The sequence below is a fragment of the Ochotona curzoniae genome, unplaced genomic scaffold (genome assembly GCF_017591425.1).
Source record: "Ochotona curzoniae isolate NIBS_2020 unplaced genomic scaffold, NIBS_Ocur_1.0 contig_2861, whole genome shotgun sequence".
NCBI lineage: Eukaryota > Metazoa > Chordata > Mammalia > Lagomorpha > Ochotonidae > Ochotona > Ochotona curzoniae.
Genome location: NW_024465620.1, coordinates 792092 through 808698, shown reverse-complemented (window position 1 = coordinate 808698; position 16607 = coordinate 792092). Strand labels below are relative to the sequence as shown.

The window sequence follows — 16607 nt, the reverse complement described above, 5'->3', positions numbered from 1 at the left end:
ACCAAGGGTAATCACAGCATGGATTCATTATATTTCTTTGTGTCTCATATAAATTCGACCATAGGCTGATGTCCGGTTTCTTTTTCCCAGCTCTGTGCTGTGTGGTCCACACATATGAGGGTGCCTTGGGTGGGGGCGGGGGTGTTGGTGTGAGATTCCAGAGAGAGCTGAGTTAATCCGAAGCTAGGAGCCAGGAGCCTCTTCTAGGTCTCCCCCCATGTGTGTAGGGGACCAAGGCTTTAGGCCATCCTCTACTACTTTCCCGGGTCATAAGAAAGGAACTGGATGGGGAGTGGAGCAGCCAAGACACAAGCTGTCATCTATATGGGATGCTAGTGTGTTCCTCTGGAGGGTAGAGGATTCGCCTGTTGAGCCACAGCACCAGCCAGCCCCCATCCTTTTTCATCTCAGCAGTTGTCGCCTGGCATCCTGCACTGGTAAGATGGCAAATGTGTCCCCTTTTCCAGAGCCAGGTCAGTGTGGATCCAACACACCTGCTCTCCATGGCATGGGTGCAGGCTATCATTGCTCCCCTATACATAATTGGCATCCCTGGGAAGGTTCATTTCACAGTGTGAACTTACTCGCCAGCGGGTCGGGCCTTGCTGAGGGTTCATCGGTGGGAGTATGAGTCTGTGTGGAAGACCATGGCATTGGAGTCCACGTGCTGCAGCAGGTCCCCCCTCAGCGTGGGTGGACATCACCAGTCAGTCAAGGGCCAGCTGAGCAGCGAAGCCACGCTCCTCCTAAACTTGGGACTCCCTCTCCTTCTGCCCTGGAACAGCCAAATGGCAGGTGCTCCAGCCTTTGGACCCTAGTACCCATTCCAGCCACTGCAAAGACTAGGGCTTGGCCCATTGGCTTCCCTCATGGCGAGGCCTGCAAGGGTACTTCAAGGAGTCTATGGAAAATGGAATCCCAAGATAAGTTGATTTTGGTGCAAAGACAATTTTTGAAATCAATACATAGCTTTTTCTTTTCCATTAACATTCTGAAGATATCATGTGAGTGTGTGTGAGTGAGTGTGTGTGTGTGTATGTACCTACAGAGGTAAACAGACTGCTCCCTCCTCTTGCAAGCGCTGGCTGCCCAGGTGGACACTGGTTTGTATCCCCTCTGCTCCATTTCTCTCCCAGCTCCCTGCTGTGACCCTCGAAAACAGTGGAGTGTCATCCAAGACCATGAGCCTTTGCACCCACACCTGGGAGAGTTGAAAGAAGTTCCTGACTTCCAATTGGCTCACCTGAAGCCATCGTGGTCATGTAGCCATTTGGTGACTAAATCAGCAGATGGAAGATATTTCTCTCTGTAAATCTACCTTTCAAGTAAAAAAAAAAATGGATTAAAAAAATTTTTTTAATTTATTATTTTTTAAAATAATGATTACATAGTTGATCAGGTGGGAAAGGTCAAGGTTTAGGGGAAATTGGAGTGAATTCTTTGCTTCCAAATTTGCTATTTCTTCTTGTTGTTCCTTGGATAAGGGGAAAAACAAAGGGGAATACCACTCATGACTTTCCACACATCCCAGTACCCAGGGATGAGGAACCGTCACCTCATATCAACCAGAGTCTCCATGTGTACATATTCCGAGAGTTCTGTCTAGGTGGTTTGGATAGTTCTGGAATGCTGCTGATTTCATCGATCCAAGGATGACATCACCCTCCCAATGTCCACTGGCTCCATTCACCACAATGATTTGCTATCATCGTTTGTTTGTGGTTGTTGTCCAGTTAGTTCTGTTCTGCTACAGGTCCAAATGTGCTGCCTTGAGGTCGGGACAGGTGAGGGGCTAAGCCAAGCTGAGTCAGAGCAACCACTGGCATGTGAGTGAACTATGGCTGGGAACAGGCCAGGTTGGGAGGTAAGGGCACACCCTAACTGGGTTGAGGTTCTCACCAAGGGGCGCATGGGCTGGAATGGTTGCTGCGTTCTGATCAGGAAACGGTTATAGTCTCTCCTGGCACAAGTGTGGACTGGGACTGGACACACCAAGTCGGGCCAGACTCCAACACTTTCTGGTGTCCTGGAGGACTGGGATAGATGTGGGATGGACTAGGCTAGGTCTCAACCCCTGCTGAGCCATGTGTGAGCCGTATGTGGGTATGGATGAGCCATGGCTGGGCTGAAACATCCAACAGCAAGAACCAGTTTGGGTTGAAGCCCAGTCAGGAAAAGCCACTGATCCTGATAGGACAGGAGGTGAACTGAGTAGGGCTGGCTCATGGACCCCCTGGTATGTGCAAAATCTGGCATTGGGAGAGGTTCTGATGGAGGAGCCTGGGCAACTCCTCTGGCAGGACACAGACCCTGCAGGTAAGCACAAGAAACATGATAGGAAACAGCCCAGAAGAGGCCATGGAAATTTACTCACTGGCATACAATTGGCAGGGGTTGGGGGCAGACCAGGCTGAATCTGTCCACATCATCCACTGGCAAATCTGAGCACCAGAACAGTGTGGGTCGAGCCAGTCCGGTCGCAATAAAAACCAGTGCACAATACGGAATGCCAAGGTGAGGTTGCCTGTACCAGATGTGACCACAGCGCCCAACCAGCACGCATGAGAACCAGAAAGGGAGGGGGCAGAGCCATCAGGGGGAATATTGGGGGGGAAGTTCCCTTGCTGGGCAGCTACTCCCACTGGAAAGCGTGAGCTGGGATGAGGGCAGACCAGACTAAGCAGGGCTACAACACCTCTACAACACCTGTGTGCCTCATGTGGACTAGATCAGGGAAAAGCTGAATAGTTGAACTGGTTAGATGGAACTAAGCTTCAATACCCATCGACATCTACGAGAGCCAAATGGAATGTGGGACAGACTGGACTAGTCTGCTACACAACTGGCAAACCAGGGTAGGGGGTGGTCCTGGTGGGGGTTATCGTGGGTTGCTCTGACTAGGCTGCAGCTCCTACTAGTTTATGTGAGGGCCGAGTATGTGCTGGACAGAACCAGGGTGGACTGCAACACCCATTGGTTCCCGTGGAAGTTGGGGCTGAAAACAGAACCAACCCAGCAATTGCAACCACCCGCTGATCGGGGCCATGGACTGTGCCGGGCCCTGTACTCGTTAGTACATACAAGAATCTGGTCTGGGAACACCTCAGACAAAGTTTCTTTGGGGATCTCCCCAGTTGAAATGCGAGACTCAGAACCCTAACCAAGAAAAGACAGAAGACAGAACAAATCAATCAACCACCTCAGCTATATGTTGGCAGCAAAATACTGGGCAAAAGGAGACTCTATGATGGACTATGTCAGTCAGTGGATTCTTTGACAACCTCATCATGCTTGGAGTGGCGAGACTGGCAGCAATTCATAACTGGTGAACTATCAAAACCACTAGAGTGAGAATCTCGGTGCATGCCCCACATCTGGGACCTGGGGTGGGTGGGAAACTGGATGGGGCTTCTCCCTCAATATCCCCCTTCACCTCAGATACATGAAGGAAACAATATGGAAATAATAATCTTACCCACTTTCCTATAGCCCTTGAACCTTTTGATCCTAATTAACTATGTAAAGATTGTCAAAAATATAATTTAAAAAATGAAAAAATAAAATAAAACAAAATTCTTCCACAGTAAAGAAAAGTTAAAAGAATATGCCTCTTCCAAATTAGTCCTACAAAGGATACTTCAAGATGTTTTCTAGACCAAGAAGAATAGCACCCACCAAAACCAAGGGGAAATGCGGTAAAATAACAACAGAAGACTAAATCAATTAACAACCCATTGCTAAAATGACAGAACCAAATTACCACCTATTTGTATTAACCCTGAATGTAAACAGCTTAAACTCATAAATCAAGCATCATAGATCAATAGACTGGATTTTAAAAAAACCATTTATCTGTTGCCTAAAGCAGACATATCTCACCAACAAAGATTGGTGGAAACTATATTTCATGGATTTTGATTTTTTTTGTTAGTTTCATCTCTTCAAAACATTTGCTTCTCATTAAATTCTTTAATGACTCATAGAGCATACAGTAGCAACATTTTCTTCAAGAAGGCTTTTGATTTTTTTTTCACATTTCTTCAGTGACACATTAGTCATTCAGAAGCATGTTATTTAACTTTATGGAGTTGTTCATTTCTTTTTTTTCCCCCTGTTGGCAATTTTATTTTGTGGCTTCTTTAAGGGGATGTATAATAACTATGTAATGGAGACTATCATATCCAGATCAAGAATACAATGCAGTATGCATGTCTACTTCCAGACTAACGATGGACTTCCAATGAAACTGTTTACTATATCTTGACAATAGGATGCTGGACTCTCTGCCATTGTCCATGCCCGCCATGATGAACATACAATTGTGTGTGAAGAACTATACTTTAGTAATGATATAGAGGTAGAGGTTTGGGGAAGGGATAAGGGAAATAACAGGAGCCTATGGAACTGTATCATAAAATGAAAATAATAATAAGTAAAAATTTTTTAAAAATGACTGGAGGGGAGAATAATGGAGAGCTGAGGGAATTTAGGAAAGGGGAAGCGACACCCCAGTGCCTATCAAACTGTGTCATAAAACAACAAAAATTTAAAATGTCCACTTAAAAAATGAAATGATGGAATTACAAAATAACAAAATAGATTTCAACTATTTTTCAAACAATACACACGAACAGCTTGACAGAAAATTCAGCCTAAAGCAACTAATTAGGGAGATTTGAATTTTTTAATTTTAATTTTAATTTTTGAGTTTATCATACAATTCTGCATAGTCTAGGATTCCCCTCCCCACAGTTTCAACCCCCCCCCCCAATTGATTTTTCCCATGTTGTCACAACAGTGCAAAGATCAGAGGAAACTAAAAGAGAAAGGAAGCAAAAAGATATACCAAGTGAGTGGTAAAGAAAACCATGCGGGGATAGCCATTCTTATGTCACATGGTATAGGCATCGATGTGAAAAACATTGAAAGAGATGCAGAAGGACACCATGTAATGATCAAGGGATCCATTCAGCAAGAAGAGAACACCACAATAAAGGTATATATGCCAAATGTCAAGACACCTAGCTATGTGAAACAAACATTAATGGGCTTAAAAGGAGAAATAGACTTCAATACAATCATAGTGGGTGACCTTAATACCTCTTTAACATCAATGGACAGACTTAAAAAAAAAAAAACAAACACAAAAGCAGAAACTCAGCAAAGAAACAACAGAACTCACCCAAACTCTGGAACAAATGAACTTAATTGATATATAGTGAACCTTTCATCCTACAAATAGAGAATACACTTTTTTTCAATCTGTGCATGGAAACTTCTCCAGAATTGACCGTGTTATAGGCCACAAAACAAACCTCAGCAAATTTTTAAAAATCAAAATTATACCATGCATCTTCTCAGACCATCATGGAGTAAAGCTAGAGACCAAGAAGTCAAAACACCCAAGAAGACTTGCAAACACATGGAGAATGAATAATATGTTACTAAATGAGCAATGGGTTAGAGAGGAAATCAAAGGAGAAATTTAAAAATTGCATGAAACAAATGAAGGCATTAATACAACATCAAAATTTATCGGACAACAATCAAGGCAGTGTGAAGAGACAAGTTCATCTCAATCAATACTTAAGAAACTAGAAAAGCATCAAGTAAGTCAGCTAACCTTATAGTTGAAGGAACTACCAAAAGAAAAGCAAAGAAATGCTAAGATTACTAGGAAAAAAATTACCATAATAAGGGAGGAAATAAACCAAATAAAAACAAAGAGAGAACTGTACGTAAGATCAATGAATCAAAGAGCTGGTTCTTTGAGAAAATCAACAAAATAGACTCTCTACTAACCGAACCAATCAAAAAAGGAGGGAGAAGATACGTATCAATAGCATCAGAAACAAGAAAGAAAACATAACGACAGATACCTTAGACATACAGACAACTATTAGGAACTGTTACAAGCAACTAAATGCGAACAAATAAAAAACCAGAAGAGATGGATAGATTTTTGGACACATTCAATCCACCAAAATTAAATCAAGATGCAATTAACAATCTAAATAGACCTATAACATGCAATGAGATTGAATCAGTCATTAAAGCCCTGCCAACAAGAAAAGTCCTGGACCAGATGGCTTCACTGTTGAATTCTACCAAATGTTTCAAGAGGAACTTACCCCCATTCCTCCACATGCTTTTTCCAAACAATAGAAAGGGAGGCAATCCTTCCAAACTCTTTCTATGAAGCTAACATCACCTTAACACCCAAAGCCAGATAGAGAAACAACAGAAAAACAGAAGTACAGACCAATATCCTCGATGAACACAGACCAAAGATCCTATGAAAATACCAGACAACAAGATCCAACAGTACATCAGGCAGATCATTCATCCGGACCAAGTGGGATTCATCCCAGGCATGCAGGGATGTTCAACATTTACAAATCAATAAATGTGATACATCAACAAATTGAAAAACAAAAAACCATACGATCCTCTCAATAGATGCAGAAAAGGCATTTAATAAAATCCAAGACCACCTCATGTTAAACACCTTACACAAAATAGGAATAGAAGGAACATTCTACAACGCAATCAAAGCAATTTACGAAAAACCCAATGCCAGCATCATTCTAAATGGGGAAAGATTGGAAAACTTTCCACTAAAATCTGGAGCTAAATAAGGATGTCCACGGTCACCACGACTCTTCAACAGAGTATTGGAAGTCCTTGCCAGACCTCTTAGGCAAAAAAAGGAATTAAAAGAGCCAAAATTGGAAACTAGGAACTGAAACTATCTCTATTCAGAGAAGACATGATTCGCTACATAGGAGAACCAAAAAACTCAGTCAAGACACTACTGGAACTCATTCGAGAATTTGGCAGGGTAGCAGGATACAAAATTAATGAACACAAATGGATGGCACTAATGTACACAAATAATTCCTTGACTGAGAAGAAAATTATAAATACATTTCCTTTTAAAATAGTGGAGAGGAATCTTAAATACTTGAAATTAAGCTAACTAAATATGTAGAAGACCTCTGTGCTGAACTATTTTAATCTTAAAAATTGGTATTTTTATTTCTATTTCTTAAATTAATCATTGTAAGTACTAAATTAAGCAGATAATTTTCCTGTGACACTGGAAAATGATTTTTTTTATTACCTGAATAAAGCAAATTGTTCCATAGGGGAAAAAAAATAAGCCATATACTATGCATTGAGGTTTTGTTCATTTGAATATACAGTGATAATATCTGTGTTCTCATTAAGATAAGTTTTACGTAGTAGTGCTGTTGCAACACAGTGCGTTTTGTGTGATGACACTGAAGAATCAATTGGCCTTTTGGCTAAGATCAAGTGTAATAGTTGTGTTTGTCATATTGTTTGGTTAGATTGCATTCTTCCACTGTTCTACTTGGAAACCAACTGAAACTCCTTGGAAGTATCTTTGGTGAAACATATCCAGTGATCTTCAACTTTAGTTTGTCTGACATTCATAACATTATTTATGGTCACCACGGTTACAGAAAGTGGGTGGACACCACATTCACTTCAGTCTGAGATCTGACACGCCCCTAAAGGCAGCCAGGGCCACATACAGGCCAATGACGGACAAACGCCAACATTCCCTGTCCTATCAGCACCCAAGCAGGCCTGATGCCAGCACCCATGGCAGAGTGGGTATAAAACCTTTGTCTCTGCTACCCAGCTTGTCTTTCTCACTTGTGGTCCTCTCTCCTGTTCATTGCTCCACTGCATGGGAAAAGCCCAGGAATGGACTTCTCTTTGCATAACAAAAGCCTGTTTGTACTTGGCTGGTATTTCTTTTTTTTTTTTTTTTAAAGATTTATTTTTATTATTTTTCCATTGGAAAGGCGGATATACAGAGAGGAGAGACAGAGAGAAAGATCTTCCGTCCAATGATTCACTCCCCAAGTGAGCGCAATGGCCGATACTATGCCGGTCCGAAGCTAGGAGCCTCTTCCGGGTCTCCCACACGGGTGCAGGTTCCCAAAGCTTTGGGCTGTCCTCGACTGCTTTCCCAGGCCACAGGCAGGGAGCTGGAAGGGAAGCGGGGCTGCCGGGATTAGAACCGGCGCCCATATGGGATCCCGGGCGTGCAAGGCGAGGACCTTTAACCACTTGCGCCACCGCGCCGGGCCCAACTTGGCTGGTATTTCTTTTTTCAGGTGGCAGGCAGCTCTAACAGTTTGGTGCCGGAACCCGGGAGGTGGGCTGCAGCTCCACTCCCGCCTGTGGAGCATGGCTCACCATTCTCTCCAAGCCGCTGACCTCCTGGAACATTTGCCAGCCCCAGTCGGAGAGCCTTGAGCCAGGCAAGCCCCTTCTGTTCCCAAAGTCCTCTTCACTGTGTGGTTGTTTGGTCCACGGAAATCATGCACGTTGGACCACTTTCTGGGTTCTCAGCATCTAGGGAAACGGCCCATTCACTTCCTAGTCTCCTTCCTCGAGGATGCTTTCCTTGAGTCCAAACTAGCCACAGGAGGATCAGGACAGAATGGGCAACTCACAGTCCCGGGCCTATAATCCCCAGACTCCAGTGGGATGTCTATCGGCTAATTTCAAAGGCACGGGACTAGGCCAACACTTAGGCCACAAGCGTCTTGGTCCTCAGACAATGATTCAAAATCACCAGTGGAGGGCGCATTTAATTTTAATATCCTAACAAAACTGGACAATTTCTGTCACTGCAATGGCGAGTGGTCCAAGATGTCTTACTGCAGATCTTTTGGGACCTCCGTTCATACCCTAAGCTTTGCACTTCCTATTCTGTGTTCCAAGTTCTTCTGGCTCAGACCAAGGCTTCCTCCCACTGTGGACTTCTCGGACCCAGCAACCTCAGGGTTAATCACTCTCTCTCTCTCTCTCTCCCTCTCTCTCTCTCTCTGATTCTCCCTTCCTCAGCAACAGTCACTAGGACCTTTATAACTTTTTGTTATTGTAACCTTTGCTCCTTCTCTCTTGATCAAACTCACTCCCCCCACCAGTCAGGAGAGCAGGGGTCAAAAATATAACTAGACGGGTCAATGGCATTTCAAAATGCATGTGTGTTGTAACGTCTCTTTGTGAATGGATTTTTTAAACTAATAATGACTAAGTTTTCTAGTTATCTCCGGTAAAATCTGGATCTGATTTTATTAGGCTATACTACTTCTTATCTGCAACTATTTTCATATTAAGATAATTCTTGTGTTTTCTGCCTTTCATTAGATTCTCATTGCTTAAGATCAACAAAGTTATGTACTTATTTTAAAATCATTTGAGGGCCCAGCGCGATAGCGTAGTGATTAAAGTCCTCACCTTGCATGCCTGGGATCCCATATGGTCGCTGGTTCTAGTCCTGATGGCCCTGCTTCCCATCCAACTCCCTGCTTGTGGCCTGGAGAGGATGGCCCAAAGCCTTGGGACCCTGCACCCACATGGGAGACCTGGAAGAGCTCCTGGCTTCTGGCTTCGAATTGGCTTAGCTCCAGCCGTTGCAGTCACTTGGGGAGTGAACCATCTTCCTCTCTGTCTCTCCTCTTCTCTGTGTATCTGCCTTTCAATAAAAATAAATAAATCTTTAACAACAAAAAAAAGGCATTTGAGTACTCACTTTATGTCAATAATTAATCTGATTTACCTTGTGTCATGTAAAGAGATTCTATTTCAACTGGATATTCTGAGCCTTCTTGACATCCTTGATAGGCATTCAAAAAATCCATAAGTTTCAAACGCTGGCATTTTGACATTTGCAGTAAGGCCTCTTTTTGTAGAAACAGCAACTAATTAGACTATTTAGACTATATTAAAAAATATTGTCACGGCGCTAAGTGATATAAAGTTTTGTTATGTCGGAGTACTCCAGTTACATAGGGCTGATGTTGTCGGCCATGGTTGTTATCTCAATTTAATAGGATTTAAGTTGCATCTTTTTGTACAGTCCTGTATGTGCTTTCTAAGATGAACAAATGCCTCTTGCCAGTTGTACGTGCTATGTTTCCAGCAGTCTAAATACTGTTTAAAATCTGTTTACTCATATTGACCAAATTACTCATGTTGCTCTCATTGTTTTCTCTAACATAGAATGTAAGTTAATTGTAAGCCCGAACTCTTATCTCAAATTTATAGCAGGCATCCGTGTCATCTTCAATTCCTCATAACCTCTGAGGAATGGACTTGCATCCTACAGCCCTTCTCACAAAGAAAGTTCTAAAGTTGACCTTACAATCACCCATCGTTGTGTTTTCAGCCCATAATCTCAAGGACTTTCTTAGGGTACAAACTGCTATTGCTGAGCCCCTCTCAAATCCAGAAAATCCATTTGCTCTTCATTAAGAATCCAGACATCGCACGGAGTCCATCACCACAGCTCAACCTGGCTTCCCTCCTCCCCACCCCAGCAGAATCTCAACCACCGCACTCCTGCCCCCAGGTGACCGACTTTTACCTATGTCCCAGAGATGGACTGCAAGATCAGCCTCTCCCCTCACTTGACCTCACTCTCTTTGTGGACGACAGCTCAACACGAGGGGCTGATGGACACCGCCATGCAGCCTGCGCAGTAGTGACCTCAGACGCAGTCCTTACAGCACAAGGCCTCCCCAAGGGTACTACATCTCAAAAGGCAGAACTTTGTGCACTTATCACAGCACTGACACTGGCTCAGGGAAAACAGGTCAACATTTACACTGACTCCAAATATATTTTTCTCATCACACATTCACATGCTGCCATTGGGCAGAAAAGAGGCTTCCTTACTATCAAAGGAAGGCCCATTAGTAATGCCGCTCTTATCACTAAACTTCTCTGAACTCTTTCTCTCCCAAAACAGGTGGCAGTCATTCATTACAAGGGACACCAGTCCTCAACAGACCCGGTGGCGAGGGAAAACAAGGCGGATGAGACCACAAGACGATCTGCCACCCAGGCAGCTGCAACCCCTGTGATGTTCCTCTCCACCGCTCTTAAACCTCTCTGTTCTCCACTGGAATGACAAGACCTGCTCGCTGCAAACCTCTGCCATTACTGAGCCCCTCTGAAATCCAGGAAATTCATTTGCTCTGCATTAAAAATTCAGACATCACCAGATAGCCTTGTCCTTTCACACGGCAGTTCCCTTACAAATAATCACAATGTTTTACACGTGAGACCTAATTAATTACTCAGGTTCTTCACACCTCTGTTTTCCTGCCCCAATATGAGGAAACTCCTCCGGCAGATTCATGCTTCCTGTCCCACCTGCTCCATGGTTTCCTCACAGGGGGCTCTCAAGCCAAGGGTGCCTACTCATCAACTCAGAAGATACCAACCAGGAACAGACTGACAAATAGATTTTACTCATATGCCCACTCACAAAACAATCCATTGTTTACTCATTGTGGTTGACACTTTTTCAGGTTGGGTAAGTGTTTCCCATGACTAAAGAAACTTCAGCAGTAGTAACAGATCTTTCTCAAACATCATTCCTCGGTGTAGTCTACCCTTGTCCATCCAATCTGATAATGGCCCGGTCGTTGTTTCACAGATCACTCAACGGGTGTCTGAGGCATTACACACTACCGTCCTCAATCTTCAGGAAAGCTGGAGAGAGCTAATGGAATCATCAAGCGCCACCTCACAAAGCTTTCCATGCGTAAGACTCTTCGCCCAGACACACTCCAGCCCAGGTGGGCCAGACCTCATACAGTGATCGTCACCACATCTACTGCGGCCAAATTTCTTGGCCACACCTCCCCATACCACCTCTCACATCTCAAACCTTTTCGAGCCACTACCTCATCTCAGTGGGAGATTCAACAGACAGGGTTACTACACCAAATTTTAAATGCCAAGATGCCTCCTCTGCCTCCAGTCCTACTAATAATCCCCACTCATGTCATGGCTCATTCTGATACCCACTCTACTGATAATTATGGGTCCCTTACTATCTATTGCCCCTTGCTTCCTGAGGATCATCCAAGAAAAAATTCGCAAAGCCTAGTGAGTCACTTTCAACCAGATATTACTGCACACCTACATTCCAGTACCTGTGGAGCCACTTTCAGACCTCACTTAGGGACAACGCCCCTCTCCAGCAGCATGTAGCCAGATCGAATTGGTCACCCCTTTTCCTATTACCAAGAGGCAGGAATGATGGTCACCGCGGTTACAGAAAGTGGGTGGACACCACATTCACTTCAGCCTGAGATCTGACACGCCCCTAAAGGCAGCCAGGGCCGCATACAGGCCAATGACGGACAAACGCCAACATTCCCTGTCCTATCAGCACCCAAGCAGGCCTGATGCCAGCACCCATGGCAGAGGGGGTATAAAATCTTTGTCTCTGCTACCCAGCTTGTCTTTCCCACTTGTGGTCCTCTCTCCTGTTCATTGCTCCACTGCATGGGAAAAGCCCAGGAATGGACTTCTCTTTGCATAACAAAAGCCTGTTTGTACTTGGCTGGTATTTCTTTTTTCAGGTGGCAGGCAGCTCTAACAATTATCAGGTTTTTATCTGATTCCACGTGCAAAATGTGTGACTGCCAGTTCTCATGGAAGAGGTAGAACAATACTCCCACTTAAAAAATCATGTATTCTTAAGGAAAACCTGACAAGGGTGTTTGGCCTACAGATATCACGGGATACAGATCTCTCCAAACAATAACAAATTCTCTTTTGTAAGTTCCAAATGACTTAGAGACACAATCCTCTCAATATTTGAAAACCTCATCCAAAAAACAGACACACAAGAAATATTAGAACCATCATGGACTACAAAAAAAACCTCAGCAGGCCCAACAATGACATCAGTAGAATGAGACACATATAAGTTCACTAACTACTCAAGATCCTAGTGCAAAAATCAAAACAAGGTTATGAAAGAACAAATATTTAACCTTCCATTTTGCTGTGGGTTTTACTGTTTATTTTAGAAGCACATTGTATCCTGAACAGCCTGAGCTAAATTCAGATTCTGCCAACCCCGGAGATGAGCAACATTAGCCACAATCAAATGGGAAATGATTGTCGGGGGTTCATGAATACAGGGGAACAAGTGTGCACACACCATCTGTGAGTCCTGCTCACTAACCAACTGTTGACCGGGGGAGCCGAGGAAGACACCCTTTATGAAGCAAACACCCATCCCTCCCTATAAACTTCCCTAAGCTATGACATAAAAGTTGCATATCTTTGGTATTTGCACATCAACATAGGCTGTATATACACTTGCATATATGTCTTCAGAGAGAACTAAGATCTCTATGTGTGTATTCGTGTGTAACATACTACGAGTAACCTCTGAAATGCAACGGTTGATGCCCTAATGCCCAGTGTGACTCCATGGGGAGATATTACCAGATAAACAGCCATGAACGAAGGTGACCTTGTCTCATATACAAGAATTTCAGAGCAAAGTAATGAGCAAAGTAAGATTTACTGAAAAGAGAAGACTCCTGACACAGCACTTAAGACAGGCAGTACAGAGAGGAAGAGGAGAATCTGATCCAAAGGGGAATCTTTCAAGCACAATTCAAGGACCAATCAGAGCATAGTGACATAACCAACCAGAAGCTGGAATTGTAATCCTGTCTAGCCCGCTCATGAGTAAACAAAAAAGCCATTGGAAATGTGTGATCTCTACTGAATTTCATATTTGTCTGCTCTGTACTGGCTACATTCATAGAGTGCCTGTACTTCCTCGTTTTACTCCCAGTATTTTAAAAACGGACATTCTAGCATCATCTCTACGCAGCAAAGGCAGAGGGAAGAACATATAAAGTTTAAGGACACCATCAATACAAGAGCATTTATTCTCCATGGCCCAACTTGTTCCTTCCATAACAGTTGGGATTATTGGAAATTTTATAACTGATTTATCAACAATTCAACTATTCGAATGTTTAAAAACTGCCTCCAGCTGTGTGAGTTAGGAGAGCCTTGGATATTCCAAATGCTTATTAGAGTGCCTGGGTTAGAATCATGACCCTGTTTCTGATTAAGGTTCCTACTAATGAAGATCCTAAGGAGAGCAGAGTTAGTTCAGGGTTTTAGCCATTGGAAATGTGTGACTGGTAACTTCTATTCTCATGGTAGTTTCTAGAAACTTTGGAGGGTAGGATCCACTTGCGTCCTGCTAAATGCACCTTCAAGGCACAAAGGAGCATCCTGTGTACTTTGAAAGGACCCCCTATTCCTCGTTCCAGCAGGGTCCTCATCTTGGAATTACACAGATGCTCTGAGAAATCTCTGTGTTTTACCACATGCGAAAGATTGAATCTCCCAAATACTTCATCCTCTCAATCAGCTCTGCTTTCATGGCTCTTCAAACAGTCATAGCTACTTTTTGCAATAGCAACCGGGATTTATTATGGATGATGAATAAGGAACAGAGAAGAGCAGACGCCCTCATGAGTGGAGGGCTCACCACTTGTCCAGGGTTAATGTAGGGAATCTGCTTGATCCCGTAGTCATCAGGGATGAGCTGCTTCTCTTCCACCACGTCTTCAATTTGGTTCACACTGAACTAGGTAAGTCTTACTTCTTTGACATGTGCTTCTGGTGACCAGGGACTCTAACTCGGAACTGGAACTTGAGCCTGTGTAGGGCCTCAACCAAGTGTTCCTTGTTCTACAGCTTTGTGCAGAGAGACATGACAGCGAGGCCAATATGAACCTTGGCTACTGAGCCTTGGCAACCATGCCCCCCTCAAACCTGTATGGGGCCTACGTTAGGAACAGTATGTGGTCGGAGGCGTGAATGTCTGCTGAAAAGGGCTGTTTCAGAGGTCCTAAAGGGCAGCCTATAGGATAACAGGTTGTACACACTTCCAAGCAGACTGCTGTGGGCAGGCACTGCACACGTGTTCCCAAGAAGAAGGGGAACTGATCAGCTTCATTAGCTTCTCAAGATACAACTATTTTCATTGCTGAAAGACATTAATTAAGTCTCCTTTGATTTGGCATCTTTTTTAGGTTTTTGATGCACAGTCAGTCTCTAGAGACATCCCCAAAATTAGTGAAGTGGGTGTTATCTACAGAATGGCTGGGTGAAGTCCTAATGAACAGCACAGATTCACAAAATTACAAGCTAAGTATGTATTTGTTCTAAGAGGTCTAGTAAAAATGGAAAAATAAGAACAGCAAGCAAGCAGATAAAGGTAGCTTAATGTCATACAATTTATTAAAGCAAATATATAACTAAGGGATGTCATTGATGTGAAAATTAGTAAACTTCTTTCATATTTCTATTTTAAAAATGTGAATCTCTTTAGATGAACTACAGAGTTGAACTCAAATTAGTCCCATTCCCAGAGCTCCACACAAACATACTACTTTTCCATATATGAATTTCAATGACAAATCCTCTGAGGAAGGTGATGGCAAGTTAGCCAATAAAAGTTCTTTAGGAAAATTTCATTCTTATCTTTGAAATGGAGGAAATCAGTTCGACAAAGATCTTATTGTGCTTTATCAACAAAAAGGGGCAGAATGTGCGGTAACATGATGATAAAATTCCATTAATACCCTCCAATCTTATGTTTTTCCCAGAGTTGTGTAACCCATAAAACATCAAAGAGTTGTTGGCAACATAAAATACCACGAAGCACAGCACCAGCAGGAGGATAGTGCGGGTGGCTTTGTTTTCTGCAGATGACTGAGAAGAGTGAGTGAGGCTGTGGATGTGCCGGGCTCTCCTGCGGTGTCTGTAGAGGATGAGCACCATGTAGAGGCTGCTCCCGACCATGGGCACCATACACACAAGGTCATGCATCATCATGGCACTTAAAAATAATCTTGACTTGTATTCTTCACCCTTAGTGTTCTCACAGTATGCCTGAACATAACGCCCACTGCCAAGAGTGGAGTTTGATTTTGCTCTCACGCTTTCAATAATGTGAATGTAGATCAGCATGTTGATGACCCAGAAGGAAAGCAAAGAAGGTAAAATCCACTGAGACAGCTGAGACTTCAGCCACGCCCATCTAGAATGACTGGGACTGACACACGCTCTGCAGATGGAAAGGCACAATAGTTACGGTATTGACAACTGTCAGGTGCATGCACATCACATCCATGGGCTTCTTCAGGTGTGGCTCGATCAGGAAGATGTACGCATATATCAGGAAGACCAGTGAGTTTGCCACCACACCAATAAAGATCTGACTTAGGAAAAAGAAACTATAAATCGTGTCGCTGGCTGACATTGTGACAGTGGTGTTTCATACGCTTTTCTTAGGTTGTTAACTTTGGCGTCCTCGGGAAAATAGGTTACAATCTGAAATCACAAAAACGCAGCCCCGTGAAGGTTACAATTACAGCTCTGTTCCAGGGAGGTGCAATGAAACTGTCTAATCTTCTATATTTCAGACCCAACTTTGCTACTTTCAGGAACTCAATGTCAGCCGTCCTTTGAGCGTCAGGATGTAAGGTTCTCTTACATGAATGAGGTAGACTTCGGATCCAACGTGCTACCTTCTGGTGTGAGGACATGAGGCCGTGATGGCCTCTGTGAGTCAGTTTGAGGTTGATACTCAGATTCTTAGGCTGCTGGGCTCTAATCCTGTATGTTGTGCTTAAACTGATGAACATTATGGCTTGTATGCATGAAGGCTGGGGTTTGATTTTGGACTGCATTTTTAGAATTTCGACCACAAACGTAATTGT

At 43.4% G+C, this 16607-nt stretch overlaps 1 protein-coding gene and 1 non-coding gene across 2 annotated transcripts; both read right to left on the bottom strand.

Moving 5' to 3' along the window:
• Window positions 1-14715: 14715 nt before the first annotated feature.
• On the bottom strand, window positions 14716-14848 carry LOC121155183. The gene has a single exon (XR_005883626.1). It is a non-coding gene; the product is annotated as a small nucleolar RNA SNORA70 (small nucleolar RNA).
• A 497-nt stretch (window positions 14849-15345) lies between these two features.
• Window positions 15346-16147, bottom strand: LOC121155101 (vomeronasal type-1 receptor 96-like). Its single transcript, XM_040978281.1, is given in 2 exon segments — window positions 15346-15967; window positions 15969-16147. Coding segments are annotated over 2 exon segments (801 nt in total).
• Window positions 16148-16607: the final 460 nt, after the last annotated feature.